At 52.7% G+C, this 15,496-nt stretch overlaps 6 protein-coding genes across 6 annotated transcripts; 3 read left to right on the top strand and 3 right to left on the bottom strand.

The window, feature by feature from the left end:
* Positions 1-194: 194 nt before the first annotated feature.
* On the top strand, positions 195-3,083 carry AYO20_08978 (hypothetical protein; the record flags this gene model as incomplete). Its single annotated transcript, XM_022647251.1, has 1 exon — positions 195-3,083. The coding sequence occupies one exon, from the start codon at positions 195-197 to the stop codon at positions 3,081-3,083; it is 2,889 nt and encodes a 962-aa protein (XP_022496808.1).
* Positions 3,084-4,280: 1,197 nt separating this feature from the next.
* On the bottom strand, positions 4,281-6,113 carry AYO20_08977 (hypothetical protein; the record flags this gene model as incomplete). The annotated part of the gene is made up of 1 exon (XM_022647250.1): positions 4,281-6,113. One exon carries the CDS (start codon positions 6,111-6,113, stop codon positions 4,281-4,283), a length of 1,833 nt encoding a protein of 610 aa, XP_022496807.1.
* A 2,257-nt stretch (positions 6,114-8,370) lies between these two features.
* On the top strand, positions 8,371-9,504 carry AYO20_08976 (hypothetical protein; the record flags this gene model as incomplete). Its single annotated transcript, XM_022647249.1, has 1 exon — positions 8,371-9,504. The coding sequence occupies one exon, from the start codon at positions 8,371-8,373 to the stop codon at positions 9,502-9,504; it is 1,134 nt and encodes a 377-aa protein (XP_022496806.1).
* An 861-nt stretch (positions 9,505-10,365) lies between these two features.
* Positions 10,366-11,376, bottom strand: AYO20_08975 (hypothetical protein; the record flags this gene model as incomplete). Its single annotated transcript, XM_022647248.1, has 4 exons — positions 10,366-10,910; positions 10,986-11,051; positions 11,149-11,260; positions 11,365-11,376. 4 exons carry the CDS (start codon positions 11,374-11,376, stop codon positions 10,366-10,368), a joined length of 735 nt encoding a protein of 244 aa, XP_022496805.1.
* A 438-nt stretch (positions 11,377-11,814) lies between these two features.
* AYO20_08974 (hypothetical protein) lies at positions 11,815-12,468 on the top strand (the record flags this gene model as incomplete). Its single annotated transcript, XM_022647247.1, has 2 exons — positions 11,815-12,108; positions 12,358-12,468. The coding sequence occupies 2 exons, from the start codon at positions 11,815-11,817 to the stop codon at positions 12,466-12,468; spliced, it is 405 nt and encodes a 134-aa protein (XP_022496804.1).
* A 916-nt stretch (positions 12,469-13,384) lies between these two features.
* Positions 13,385-14,994, bottom strand: AYO20_08973 (hypothetical protein; the record flags this gene model as incomplete). The annotated part of the gene is made up of 5 exons (XM_022647246.1): positions 13,385-13,774; positions 13,948-14,065; positions 14,193-14,395; positions 14,471-14,612; positions 14,777-14,994. 5 exons carry the CDS (start codon positions 14,992-14,994, stop codon positions 13,385-13,387), a joined length of 1,071 nt encoding a protein of 356 aa, XP_022496803.1.
* Positions 14,995-15,496: the final 502 nt, after the last annotated feature.

The raw sequence follows: 15,496 nt of genomic DNA, 5'->3' as shown, positions 1-15,496 counted from the left end.
GGTAGAGACGGTGTGTTTGAGGAGAACGAAACATTGAAAAGGAGTCGTGGATGATACTTTGAATTGAGTAGGTTTGCCGGATTACATAATGCCGTCTTCACAATAGATGCCAAACTATCGCATTTCGTTTCAACGCTTCCCCAATGTGAAATCCAGACAATTACCCTTCCCCTACACAAGATCTGGCGTGCAGGATGAAGTGGTATGGAGTTGCATCCATATTGCCGTCTCTGTTCTGGCCGGCTTGTGCCATATTTGCCGACGATGCCTTCCACATAGACTTCCACCATGCCCTGATCGGAAGCCCGCAGCCTCATACTACCTTCTTCCACAAACCCCATTCGAACACCAACGCCTCTCTTCTCTATACCCTCTCCGACAAAACTGTTCTAGGCGCTGTTAACCCCAAGGACGGGTCAGCGCTGTGGCGCCAGCCCCTCGCAGGACAACCTATTGATATTGCGCCGAGCTTGTATCTGATTGCGGGGGAAAGAGATGGCCAGCTGGTCAGCGGATACGATAGGACTGTGGCATGTTGGGATGCTCTTGACGGGAGACTCGTGTGGGACTATACACTGCCGCCGGGGACTGTAATAGGTGGACTACAAGCCATTCCCCTTCAGGGCTCTGTCCCGGATGGAGTTCCACAAGACTTTGTGGTCCTAGCAGTCTCGACAGACTCTCAAACGCATACTTCCATCAGTCGAATCGCTGGCGACGGCGGCGGACAACGATGGCAACATGTAGATTCAAGCACCGCACATGGCTCCTCCGCGTCAATCGCCACCTCCGCTCAGCACGTCTACTATATAACAACGTCCCAGGGTTTGTTGACGAGCAGCAAGGCAAAGGTTATCACCTTGGACAGCGCGACAGGACATGAAGTCAGCCAAACAGGGGTTGCCGTCGACACGGAACCCCTGGCACCCGGTGGTCAATATGTGGCGGACGCTTGCTCCGGATCCCCCTTCCTGATTTCCGCTGAGAAACCGTTCAAGGCGGTGAAGTTCAGCCTGCTCAGCCATCCGAAAGGTTCATCTCTCACGTTAGATGACAAAGGAGAAGAAATTGAGGATGTTACAATTCACGCTGCTTGTCACCAGTCAACAGCAACTCATTTTCTCCTACATATCAAAGGGAAGACACGACAATGGGCCGAGGTCTTCCATGTGAACCCGAAATCGGGGGATGTTGCAAAGGTCTATTCATTACCTGCTACCGAAGAACGGAGCGTGTTTACTGCGAGCAGCTACGAGGGATCTGCCTTTTTCATTCGCTCCACAGAGTCCGAAGTCCTTCTGTACTCTTCAGAGTCTCACGGACAACTAGGGAGGTGGAAAAAGACTAACTTCAAGACTTCCCCTGGAAGCTTCCATTCACACGCAACCGCCGAGGTTGTCAGCAGAGGGAAAGCCAACTATGCGGTTCGAGTTGCTGAATTCTCTACCAGTGGAGATTGGTCTCTGATCCGCAATGGAGAATTGCAATGGAGTAGGCCCGAGATGCTCGCCTATGCGAACATTGCTGCCTGGGACGAAAATGGTGCTCCAGATGCTCTGGCAGAGGAGCTTGATCTTGAGTCTTCAGTTAACCCTTGGACGGCCTACATCCATCGTCTCAAACGCCATATTCACGATCTCGCATCCCTTCCGGAGTATCTGCGCAACCTTCCAGACACCATTTTGAAATCTACTCCCGATGCTGATGTGATCACACGCCAAAACCTGGTTGGAACAAAAGTCGTCATTGTTGCCACTACTCGAAAAGAGGTGATCGCGCTGGATGCTACCACTCCAGGCGTTCTCAGGTGGCAGTCAGATCTTTCCACCCACATCCCCGAAGGTACCGAGATCAAATCTGTTACGGTTAGCGGCGGAAGAGTTTCAGTTTATCTTTCGAATGGATCACTACTCGTCTTGGACGCCGACAACGGAAGCCTCATCGAAAATAAACCCGGCACCATTGCCATATCATATCTAATTCAAATTCCCGGCAGTCCTGCGCCAGCTGTCATCAAAGTCGGGTCCGATGGCGTACCTCGCCTTGCTGACGATGTCGTTCCTGGAACCGTCTCGGAAGGCAACGCTGTGGTAACAATAAGTCCAGACGGAAAAGCAATAGGATGGATCGTTGGCCGGAATGTCGAGAAGACATGGATATTGAATCCACAAGATGGTATGAAGATCGTGCGTGCCGTGGCTCGGGCGGAGCATGATTCTGTTGCATCGATCGGCCGTGTGCTCGGGAACAGATCTGTTCTGTACAAGTATCTTTCGCCAAACGTTGCACTTCTGCTGGCAACCTCGGAGTCCGGAGCATTGATGGTCTATTTGATCGACGCTGTGACAGGGGCAATTCTCCATACCGCAACCCACCATGGCGTCCTCTATTCAGACATACCCGCTGTGATATCCGAGAATTGGTACGCCTACACGTTCACGGTCCGCGATCCATTGACATCTGGCCTCTCCAACCAACTTGTCATCTCTGAACTGTACGAATCCTCGGCTCCGAACGATCGGGGCCTCCTGGCAGCGCGAACGAATTATTCCGTCTTCTCAGTTGACGGTGCTGCGGTCAAACCCTACGTGATATCTCAATCATACACAGTGGCAGAGCCGATATCACATCTGACAGTCTCGCAAACCGCGCAGGGAATAACCTCACGCCAACTCCTTGCGACCTTACCCAACAGCAACGCAATAGTCGGCATTCCCCGCGAAATCCTCGATCCCCGCCGCCCTGTCGAGCGGGATCCCAATGCTACAGAGCGAGAGGAAGGGCTCACCCGCTACATGCCTATCCTAGAGTTTGACCCAAAATACTACTTGACGCACTCACGCGAAGTATTGGGCATTAAAGAGGTTCTCTCGTCGCCATCTCTTCTGGAATCCACTTCCCGAGTCTTTGCTTTCGGGCACGACATTTTTGGCACCACGATCACGCCGAGTTTGGCCTTTGACGTGCTTGGAAAGGGTTTCAACAGGGTACAGTTGGTCCTCACGGTTGTGGCGTTATTTGCAGGTGTCGGGGCGCTGAGACCGTTGGTGAGAAAGAAGACGGTCGACGGCCGGTGGAGGTAGTGTTCCAACACGTTGAGCGGACACTTGATTCTGTGTATGATGGAAAGTTATTAGAGAGATCTGGTCAAACAGACTAATTATCTGGTCACTATGACACGAACTGCCTAAGGGAGCGCGAAAAAGGGCTTGTTGGCTTTTGCGGCATGTGATAGAATATTTCTCGGAGTGTAAAGACGAGAAAACTCGAGATCTTGGCGATAAGATTGAAGATTCGAATCTTCTGTGCTTGCTGTGCTTTCTCGTGCATGTGCTGGTTTGTACCTCGTATACGAAGAATACCTACCCATCTATCTACCTATGTATGTAGGTATCTATACTCTGACGCTCTCTTTCAGCCTGCTTTGCACTATTTTTTTGCATGAAGTCTTCCCAGACCACACAAGTTCCCATCTTGGAATTGGTTCCTCTTGTCATTCTCTTTCTCCCCTTCTCATTTCGGCGTACCGACCAACCGACCTGCCGAGCTATTAATCATCCAGGCGAGTGAGGCATGTACGAGGTACACCGCCACGGTTCAGGGTTCAAGGCTCAAGGCTCAAGCCATGTATCCATCCGTACGTCCGTCGCCAGGGGTGGGTGGCCGTTGCGAGACCCTTGTTGTCCTCTTGTTTCCCAAACTCAACTTCCTTAGTAATAGGACCCGATCTCTCCCTGGCTGTCAGCTCCGAAAACGAATCGATTACCTAAGTACTCCCAAGAAACTCTGCGTGCGCTGCGCTTGATCGTCCTTCCTGGAGGATTGCGTCTGCGTATCTTGGAGTCAGGTCTAGCGGAGACTAGCGGCCGCAAAGGGACGCTCGTCCTGATCGGGAAATGGGTAGTTCACTTATTGTACATAATATAACCCACTCTCAGAGGACTTGGGTGATTCCTGTTTTGTCAGGGTGGGAACAGGCAGCGTATTTTCGGATCAGGTCCATCTCCGTTGGGGCCCATGTCGAACACATATCTTTGTGATCATCTTCCGGTTCATGGGAGACAGTTTGCCTAGTTTGCCATTGCTGCCTGTGGGAGGGTTTTTTTCGGATTGAGAACTCTCGACGCCGGACAATGGCCGGTCGAACATCCGAGGGGCTTGGAGCCAAATACCCGATGAAGCTGAGACGCCAATTGTCGATGTATTTTGTACCAGGAGTTTCACAGCTTGGCTGCCACCTCAGGCTACCGTGCATCGCGAAAATCACCGGTGCTCGAGCTTCAGAATTCGACCAGTTTCCTCAAACTGTCGTCTTGCAGCCGTGGAAAATAAAGGTAATTCTCTCTCAGCAATTTCGTGACGTCGTCAAAGCTGTTGAATTCCAGGTTTGCGGCGACCAGATAACTGAACCGGGTGCTGAAAAATCGTCTCTGGGGCGGCACTGGATCTTCCTTTCTCTCCAACTCGGGCCGCATGAATACGTCCTCCACGTATGCGCCAACCGAATAGATCCATAGCAGGTCGCGTGTGTGCTGACCCGGGACAAGGGAGAAATCCTCGGCCGCAGGCCGCAGGGCTTCGATGATCGTGGTCATTTCCGTGTGGTACCGTTTGCTCTCGCGAAAGACGCCACCAGGTTGGTAATGCTCCTCGAAGATGCACCGATCAAAACAGCGCACAGCAAGGCATAACGCGACATCAAAAGTCAACGCGACCGGCGATGGCAGGCCGCCAGGCCCAACGACTGTGGCTACAGGCTTACCATCCTTCTTGGCTGCTTCAATCAAGTCGCACCAGTAGTGGAGAGATCGAGCTCGAACTGCGGTTTTGCGAGCAAAAGACCAGCGGAAAATCTCCGTTACGTCTGAGGCTTTCGAGGTCGCGTATCTGAATTTCAGCTCCTCAACGGCCAGAAGTTCCCTGATGTCAGCCATTATCGCCCTCAAGGCCGGGGCAATGGTGGTCGGGGTGGAAGCTTCTTCAAAGGGGGTTGATTCAGGGAACGCAACTTTCAGGTCCTCTTGCAAAGTGGGCGGATCCTCCATATCGGTGACCCAGGTGTGTGAACGCCACGGTCCAGGGTCGAAGTCGCCAATATCCATCACAGGGCGGGAGCGTAAGGCCGCAGCAAGACTGACCACCGCACCAAGCAGAACTTCCTTCTCCATACGTCCCATGACTGACCAGCCTCCTAAGGAATTGACAATCTTCTGTGACGCAGACAAATGAACAATTGCGGCATGAATGTTTCCGCTAAGCATTTCTGCTGCTCCAAGCCAGCAGCAAGATGAGAGGATTTTCCACAACTTCGCGGAGTCTCCAGTCTGCCGTTGCGCCTCCAGGGACTCTTGCAGCGCTCTGAGAGCCTGGAATTTGTGCTTTTCTGCGTATACCAACGTCTGCTCGTGAGGTTGGCCGTGGTTCCTCTGCCTGCTGCCACTGCTGTAGTAGGCGTGTGAGATGATTGCATGACTGGAAGCTTTGTCTGCGACAAAGGCCGGCATTTTTCTCATGGATTCAGCCGTAAGTGCACTGTGATTGTGACGCAGGGCTATCTCGGATGGCCAGGTGTTCAACATGGACTGTGCTCGAGCCTGTTGAAGTAACATGTGCTCGAGAGCACTGACCGGTATGATGGTCGCATTGAACGGATCGGTGTTTCCTTTGAAGATGGGAATGGAGGCATATGCAACAGCCTGCGTCCCTCCTTGCTCGGCTTGAGTCTCCCGTCTCTTACGTGCGGAATTGGTATCTCTGTCGGAGTTTCCGCCTGAGCTCCGGACAAAAAGGCGATACCTGGAAAAGGGTTGGTTCGACTGGCCCAATCTCTGTCGAGTTTTAGCGCTTGCTAGAGGGCATACTGCGGTGTCAACAGGCCGTGTCAGTAGAGGCTGGCCCACTTCTTCACTCGAAGATCGCTGCGAACGAGTAACGACAGTGGCAGCACTGGATTCTTTCTCTGGGGGCCGAGCGGCCTTTTTTCTGTAGCTAGGGTGTGACACAGTCGCAGCATGAGAACGTGCTTCAGCTCGGAGGAGTTCCTGTTCTCGTTTGCTGGCTGGGAAAGGATGAGAGTCGACGAAGCGGACCGCAGTTGCCTTCTTGGACGCCATCAGTCCCACTATCACCAAATAATAGTGGCTACTGAGAGAGCGGACATGCTGGGGAAGTCTAGCGCTCTAGGGCTCACGAGTAATATCCTAACCGGCGAGACGCGGCTAGGATTTGTGAGTCGAGATCTGGCCAGATTCGAGTTGATTGACAAGCTCCACAAAGCACCAGCGTAGCCAGAAGACAGCAACGTGGAAGTGTGCCAGCGTCGCAGCGCAGGACGAGAGATCGGCATAATAAGCTAGGGAAGTTTGAACAGACAGGCTGGATGGTTATATAATGGGATCGGACAAGGGCCGAGACTCGGATTCCAGTCCTTGGTATCGTTGGCTGCAGACAGGCAGCAGGGTGATAGTCACAAGCGGCAGGTGTTCGCAATCTGGAGCAATGTCCACCGAGGTGTGCCTAGCAGCACAACTTCCTGCAACAGACAACGGTCAACTAGTTCAGGAAAGTCAATGATTGGTAAAGGATCAAGCTCAGATCGAGGCCTGCTTTCGGATTGGCGATAAACCGCCATCCCACGTGTCGAGGGAAGGTGTTGAACGTCTCTGGAGAAGCGCGCCATCGCTCAAGATCCCTTTTCATTGTTCAAATCTCATTGCTTTTCGTTGTTTCACCGCAGAGACCCCTCGATGCTAACTGCGAAGCCCGGGATGGTGAGATGCAGTCAGACTCGATTCGGAAGCCCAAGAGCAGCCGAAGCATCTCCTATTGGCGCGTAGCAATGCCCAAATCCAGGCTAGTCGAGACCGGGTGCAATGTGGCACCCTTTCTGTACTCGTAAAGCCCGTCGGGGAGTCCTGGTGCCCGAATCATTGAGTCTGGCTGGAACCTCCCTTGCATGAGCTGAAATGCATTGATGTCGCGAGAGGAGGCTGCCGAAGCCCCTGCTCTCTTTTGCGAAATGGCTAATGTCTCATAGTCCATATTACTCGCATGGTTCAGATACCGGTTCAGGAATGTTCAGACCTCCCTAATCAAGGATAGCCTTTGTGGGTGACTTTTCAGGAGGTAGCTTAATTGTACGAGTCCTCCACGACATCCATACCAGAGCATTTCTCGATGTAGAGCTGCGCAGCAATAAGCCTCAGAAGACGGTGGTAAAGGCGAAACAATAGAGGCACCAGAACTATAGGACTGAGTACGAATGAAGTCGCAAACGTCTTCAGTGACAGGTTGGTCTTGTGAGCCCCCGGGAGGAACAGCACACAGCTTGTGTGTGTGACACGACGCTCTTTTCCTCGCCACCTTCTAGACGAGGGTAACATGACAGTGTCACTGCGTACGGAGAGGGCTATTGGATACGGAGATCTGATGGCTCCAGTACGCGGGCCGAAGGGACGGAGCCGCAGGATTGTCGTTAAACGTGGAATTGATCGTCGGTGATATCTGGGCTAGAGGCCTGGGGGTGTGTATGAAGTATGAGGACATGACAACGACGGTTGTTGTAGATGACGAGAAGCGTCTTTCATTGAATTGGCCTCTAGAGTTAGAGAACCCAAGTACCTCGTACAAACAGAGACAAAGGTTCTCAGAGGATGTCGTCGCGATGCACGCGCAGTTGTTGTAGAGGTTAGATTTTCCTGCTTAGTCTTAGATTACAGAGACGAGGCTGCGGTCCTGAGCTTGTTTCTACCTGAGCCTTAGTTGTCTTCAGATTGGGCCTGCCTGTGCTTGTAATAGGTGTTGAGGCCCCCCTTAATAAGGGGCCGCAGGGTGCCTAGTGGGTTGTTAGGGGTGCCTCATCAGCCTTGTGCGGGGAGCCTGTCTAGTTGTCCCTTCAGCCTCGTAGCCTCGCAAGTAGAAGCTTCTCGCACCTTCTGTGGTTGGATCCACGCACCGCGCCATGCGTCATTCGTCCAGCATCACCGTGTCGAGCTGCACTTGTTGTCAGAATTGTTCTTTTCTCTTCCGCAGTACTCGGTACCTTGCTCAGACGACGGAGAGATTGCTCTGAGATCAGCCCATAGTCTCAATGCCCTGATCTTCCCCCTTCCAGATACCCATCCGCTTGTACCAGAAAAGTTCTGCACTCCATTTCTATTGGGTTCTGCTCGATCATTCCATCGACTCCACAGGCACGAGCCCTAAATCCCGCAAACCGGAACCTGTTTGCCCTGCCAGCCTCGTCATTCCCTCCCATTTGACTTTATTTCTTCCCTCTCATCTACCCTCCTTCTTCTCTTTCAGAGCAGAGGACAACATTCAACATAACACTCACACTAATACTCGACCAATCACACCCTTACCTTCACCATGGTAGCAGAGACGAAACTCTACGATGCTCTCTCCATCTCCCCTTCGGCATCCCAGGATGAGATCAAGAAAGCATATCGAAAAGCTGCCCTGAAATGGCATCCTGATAAAAACAAAGACAACCCCAATGCTGCTGAAAAGTTCAAAGAGGTCTCTCAAGCATATGAGATTCTTTCGGATCCAGAAAAGAGAAAGGTGTACGATCAATATGGCTTGGAGTTCCTTCTGAGAGGGGGTCAGGCTCCTCCTCCTGGAGCAGAGATGCCCGATGGCATGTCCGGCGGCGGTTTCGGTGGTATGCCAGGCGGGTTCAGCTTTGGAGGCATGCCTGGCGGCGGCGGTGGTGGTACACGGACATTCCACTTCTCAACCGGCGGTGGTCCTGGAGGCTTCAGCTTTTCGGATCCTAACGACATATTTGCCCAGTTTGCTAGGAGTGGTGCTGGCGGCGCTGGCGGTGCGGGCGGTGCCGGTGGTGGTGGTGAAGACGCCGAAGATATTTTCAACCTGTTTAGTGGTCTAGGTGGTGGTGCGAGAGGGGCCGGAAGTAGACGGGGCACGGGCAATTTTGCACGACATGCCAGACCACAGACTCCTGAAGTCTCCGTCATTGAACGTCCCTTGCCCGTTACCTTGGAGGAGCTGTACAAGGGAGCCCACAAGAAGATGAAGATCAAGAGGAAGACATTCAACCCCCAAGGACAGCGAGTGACCGAGGATAAAATTTTGGAAATGGACATCAAGCCAGGTCTGAAAGCCGGCTCAAAGATCAAATTCTCCGGGGTTGGGGACCAGGAAGAGGGTGGCACACAAGACATGCATTTCATCGTCACTGAAAAGCCCCACACCAGCCTCACCCGCGACGGCGACAACCTAATAACGACAATCGAACTAGACTTGAAGGAGGCACTCACAGGTTGGAAGCGGACAGTCACCACGATTGATGGCAAACAACTGAATGTTTCGGGATCGGGTCCCACCCAACCTGGTCACGAAGAGAGATTTCCTAATCTGGGCATGCCCATCAGCAAGAAACCTGGCGAGAGAGGTGACTTCATTGTAAGGGTGAAGGTCAACTTCCCCAGGTCATTAACTGCTGCCCAGAAAGCCAAAATCAAGGAAGCCCTCCCATAAACAGTCATGGACCCAGGCCACGCAGGCGCGGCGCTTTGAGCTGTTGTCGCGGAACAGCAGAGGCCCGTGTGCAAAAAGTGTTTGAACAGTATCGAAGCAGATAAATGAGACAATGCGCGTTGAAGCAAAATGCAAATGGAGAATGGAAGAGCATGGAGGTTATGCAGGTCCACGCCTCCAGAGAAGAGGAAAAGAAAGGACAAGTGTCTGCCGCGTTGGAGGGGGCTGAATGAGCTGTCTAATAGGTCGCGACACGACAGTCTAGTCCAAGAGGAGGCATTCGGCGTCGTGCAGAAAGTCGTGCATCGACGACAACCTCCAAGAGGCGCGGCAGCAGGTATGAGAGGAAGTGTTCCCGACAGAGTGGAGGACGCATCATGAGAGACGAAATGTATCCAGTCACGACTTGCATACAAACGGCCTGTCTCGCATTGAAGAGCATTTTCTTTTTACATTCCTGGGATAGGACAGGCTTATGAACATGGAGGCGCTGTTTAGGAATTGTGGCGTTAGAACAAGCGATACGGCGACACGGATTCCTTGTCCCTTTGCCGTTTCTTGGTAGATAGGTACAGCTTCTTGTTTTGTTCCAATAACGTTGGACTTCTTTTGCATCTCATTCCAGTCGTTTCTCCTAAGTTGATGTGCCTTGTGACAGTGTCGAAACTTCTGTCTCACTGACCTTTGTCTGCTCATTGAACCCAAGATACAATCAACCATGTTATTACCCAGCATACTATTTCGGTAATGATCATTTACAAAAGTCACGCCTCTCGTACGACCTGCTATTTCCATCTGGCTTTCATCCCACTCGACCGCTCAACTCGAGCCAACAGAACGAAGCCCAATAACAGCTCGAGATCACAACTTTTCCACGGGCGCATCGACGTCGACCTCTGCGACCTGATCGATGCCCTGATAGTGCGGCACATCGAGGCCGTACTTGGCGGCGACATCCTTGCTCAAGAAGCGGCCGCCGATGAAATGTTTCTTACCCTTGAAGAACTTGACGCTGGGTTTCGCGGCCGTGAGGCTAATCAGGTATTCGGGCATGAAGTCGTGTCCGATCTGTCCTTTCTCGGGGGGGCCGGACGCCACGTCCCACGACGAGGGTATGTCGACGCTCAGGACAGGCTTTTTGGACTCGATCATGGTTTGCAGAACGGTGTCGAAGGGCGCGCGGACGGGAGGTTTGAACGAGAACCCGAAGAGGGCGTCGATGACGAGGTCGGCCTTGGCCAGAGACGACTTGTACTCCTCGGTCGTGGTGAGGAAGGGGATGTGTAGGTGGCGGAGTTGCTTCTGCAGGCCAGTGAAGATGGGCGCGTTGGTCGGTTTGGGATAGTAGATTTCCGGGCTGTAGCCGTAGTGGTGCAGGTGGCGGGCACAGACGAGGCCGTCTCCTCCTAAGAGATGTCGAGGATACATTTAATACATGGGAACTCGCAGTGTGAACAGAGACTCGTTGCGATGAGACGTACCGTTGTTGCCCGGTCCGCAGGCGACGAGGATATTCTTCCCTTTCGAGGGCGGGTGGACTTTGTACACTTTTTCGACCCAAAGACAAAAAGATGAGCTTCGATCTCACATGCGCCGTGATGGTCTTTCGCATTCCAACAACACTCTGTGTCGCCGTGAGCTTACCTGCCTGTGAGACACTCAATCCAGCAAGTTCCATCAACTGATCAATGCTGAATCCTCCCTCCTCGCTCATGAGCTCTTTATCCAGCTCTGCCGCCTTTTCTGGACCCAGAGTCTACGCACAGCGACAGTTAGTGACCTCTTTCGCAGCCGTCAGAGCCACCATGTCGAATGATTTGCAGAGAATATAACCTGACGCCGGACTTGATTAGGGCTCACCTTGAGCGCCATCTTGGAGAATTGCCGTGCAGTAAAAATTGGTCGAAGTGCCCTTCTGGGAAGACAGGTTCGGAGCATAAGACGTGGTGTTCTGGTAGATGAGGGTTCAACGACCGATATGATACCACCCAATATATTACGTTGAGGTCACGCAACCCCGGCAAATACCTCTGTTGTCTCGTGCAGACAAGGATATCGTCATTGTTCGGCGTCACCCTCCGATTCCGCCAATGAGAAGCTTGGCCGAATTCCGCACGAGGCTACGAGGCTGAGCTGCGCATCTCCTAAAACTTCCTCGATTGAATTTCTTCGAAGTTGCACCTTTGATTTCTGCCAGCGCACACCCACACCAACCGCCGTCAAGGACCGGAGATACTGCATCTCATCGGTATCGCCCTTCCGACAGCACGACCTTCTCATTAGGGAATTGAATAGAGAAACCCGATCACCATGGTCCTTCGGATCCGCCTCGCCCGCTTCGGCACCAAACGAAAACCAATCTACAACATCGTCCTCGCGCAGGCGAAATCCGGACGCGACAAGAAGCCCATGGAAGTGCTAGGAACGTACAATCCGATGCCGCAAGCGCCATTGGCCACCCCAGATACGCCAGAGCTGTTGGAGAGCGGCGAAAAATACATGCCCAAGAAAATGAAAGATATAAAATTGGACACGGCGAGGACGAGGTATTGGCTTGGTGTTGGCGCGCAGCCGACAGAGCCGGTTGGGAAGTTGCTGAGACTGGTGAGTTGCGTCCCTTTCTTTTTTTAGGGGTACATCAGTTGCGGACGGATTAGCATGGCGTTGGTTGAGCTCACGGGGAGGAAGAACATGGAGGGCACAAGTCTTGAATGACAGGCAAGAGCATGCTGTTCGAGGAAGCTCCAGAGACTCACACTCTCCTATTCATGCGCTCGTCTCTTTGTCTATCTACGAACCTTACCCCACCTCGCCAAATCGTCTCAAACTAATATCCCATCCTCTCGATTACAGATTGGCATGCTCGAAGAGAAACCCTCCAAGGTCAAGAGATTCCCTACACAACCATACAACCCAGAAGCGCAACCACCGTCAGAGACCGAGCCCGAGAAACAACAAAGTTGACAGCATCGCTAAGCATCGGAAATTTTGATATCGTTGTATGATGATTCGACATCAAGAGGGGAGGACAGGGCGTCCGATTTGCGTATCATTGGCAAAAGCATAGCCATCGGCGTTATGATTGAGGGACTTGAGAATCTCAAAAGCATGCGGCGCATGAGAGGGACACAATGTGTCTTGGGTTGCACGGTAACATGACATACGGATATCGTCAGCCGAAGAGGAGCTTCTCTGTGTACAATACATTTTGTCGTGTGACAATATTCTTCGTTGTGGAAACGGCCACTCGTGTTTTGAGAGAAGAGGATTGGGGCATATATGACCATGATCATGACCTCTATTCGATCTCCAAGATACCTAGGTATATATACCTGGATCATCACTTTCACCACATCCATCAGACTGCCACCACGTCGCAATACAGACCACCAACTCCAGCAGAAACATCGCTCACGAGAGCAGGGGAAATCTTCCAGCTGTCTGGCGAATGTGCTGTAATATCTGAAATTTCGAACCTGGGTTCCTACATCGTCTGGCTCCTCCTGTCCATGTACCATTTCTATGACCATGTACAACACATACCTGGATACACATATACGACATGTCCCTTTCGACGGAATAGGACTCCTTGCGCTAACTTCTGAGTTGAACTTTCGCTTGCTCGCTTGCCATACATCCCAAACGATCCCTCCTTTCAGACCACAGAAAGAAAAAAAAGACAAACTCTTGACCCGATCCCTCACCGAGTTTCCTTTTCCAAAACGTGGTGAAATACATGGGCACATGGGACGCCCCCTTTTGTCCAACAAAGACTCTTCCTCGGCTCTCTCACGCCCGTAATCTGTCTTCTCACACCTCCTCCCGAGCGAGGCTTTTTGCCCTTCCTCAGATTACTATGCTGTAGTCTTCTATAATATAGCTATACCTCCTCCCTCCTCAACACCCCATCCCGCGACCCGACGGCGACGATCCTGGCCCTCCCCTCCCGGCCCTCCAGAAGCCTCAACGGTCCTTCGACCCATTTCGTAAACAAGCTCGGTTTGCCGCTATCGCCGCTATCGTCTTTTTCGTCTCCGCTGCCACCCGTGAAAACCTCGCGGTCCTCGGGCCTCAGCTTCGGGAACGCGCCAAACTCCCAATCCAGATCCCCGCCAAAGCGCCTGGGGACGTTCTCGGCGCCCAGGTCGCGGCGCAGGACGTCGGCGCTCTCGTGGTGGCCGAGCACGAAGATCTTGCGGGTCGTCTCCTTTTCGAACCACAGGGTGATGAATTTCCAGATCTGCGGGAAGAAGGGCGGGGCGCCGACGACCTGGTTCTCTCACGCAGCGCGAGGAGACATGGTTAGTTTGGGTGGTTAGGTAGTTTAGGTGGGTAGTTGGTCAGTGGGCTGGGGAGTTGGATATGCAGGGGTATGACCAGCATAGCCTCTGGGAAAACTAAGCTCTTGAAGACAGGGCCAGGTTGTGCTCGTAATGGACTTACGTATATCCTCTTGACCGTCTCCGGGTAATGAGCCGTGGCCATGGTGCTGGCCGCGTTGAGCAGTCTGCGTAACCTCCAAAACGTCGGGATGCCGACGTGAGACAGGTCGATGATGTTGCTAACAACCGAGGAGTGGTCAGTTACGCGTTGAAACGGAGCCCTCGTCTGTTTCATTTTCTGGAGACGAGATCTCTCTCTCTCCGCCCCGCGTGTGTATGTGAGGGAGACCAGGGGGAGAAACTCACATTGACCTGGTCGTTCTCCGACGCTGGAGCTTCCCGCACAAGGGCTGCACAAACTGCGTGACATACTCGGCGGCGAGGAAGACGCTCGACAGGGACGGATCCATCTTGTGCAGAGCGAGGATGTCCTCGGGCTTGACCTGGGCGACGACGTAGACCATGATGGGGACGCCCGTATCGTCGCGCCGGCCCGTCCATTGGGGTTGCTAGAGATAAATGACATCAGTTATCTTGGACACTTTTGATATCTTTTCTTGAAAAACGAATAGATGCTGGCTTACAAGTCTCCTGATGGTCTCAAACTTTGTTATGTCGACGTCGTCGTACGTCTTCTCCAGCTGGATCTCGTGCCGCCATTTCGCCGACGCCGCGTACTGCTTGAACGCGGCGGGGACGTCGTATTTCCGCGCGCGGAGGTATCGTCTGCGATAACATGTGTCAGATACTCGGTGCTAGAATCTTGGGATCGAAAAGAAGAAGATGAAGGGAAAAACAGCCCCCCTTAGCCCATCCGCACTGAGGACTTCGCGAGACGGTGGCTTCATATGTTCTGCATGCAATTAGATAACTGGGAACCGGGAACGTACAGTAGATTCGAATCTTCAGTCCCATCGTTCACGGGGGCGTCATCATCAGCCACCAACTCGCTCTTCGGCCACGACACGTTATTCTTGCGACACAGCTCCCTGAGCTCCGCCAGCGCCTTGTGTTCGCGCTCCACAATCGAGTCTGTCCGCTTGGTCGACCGCTCCGAGAGACTGCTCCGGCGGGAGATGTGGGTGATTGTCCTCAACAGCTCCGCCATCCCGATCGACCGACCACCGACCGACTGATAGGGGTTGACAGAGGGATATGCAGTGCTTTGGTTTCTCACGAAGGGGTATACCAGTCAACACGTCGTCGGTCTTGTCGTCTTCGCCAGAAAGGGTGTTTTGATTTTCCTGATATCTTATTGACAGACTATCAATGTCCAGCACCTCGGGGCAGGTGATGGTGGTGATGGTGGTGCGAAAACGTTCCCAATCAACAAGAAAAATGTAATACATACACCAGAAACAATCTGCGCGGGAGGAATAAATCCGACACGGCCGTTGTCAGAAAATCATCTCGTATCATATCACATCATATCACGGGTTGGGTTGGCGCTCGTGTAGCATACACACCTTGGGTGGTAAGTACGCACGTACCAAGGAATCGATGTCCAAGCTCCCAACTCCCTCGGTCTCCTCCCTCGTCGTCTACATTCCATTCTACATTTCACATGGCTAGACCAACTCACCGCCACACTCTTCCTCCCTCCACTGAAA

Source organism: Fonsecaea nubica, assembly GCF_001646965.1.
Source record: "Fonsecaea nubica strain CBS 269.64 chromosome Unknown Scaff77, whole genome shotgun sequence".
Classification (NCBI taxonomy): Eukaryota; Fungi; Ascomycota; class Eurotiomycetes; order Chaetothyriales; family Herpotrichiellaceae; genus Fonsecaea; species Fonsecaea nubica.
The sequence above is the reverse complement of the archived record's forward strand: the minus strand, read 5'-3'. Positions and strand labels throughout refer to the sequence as shown.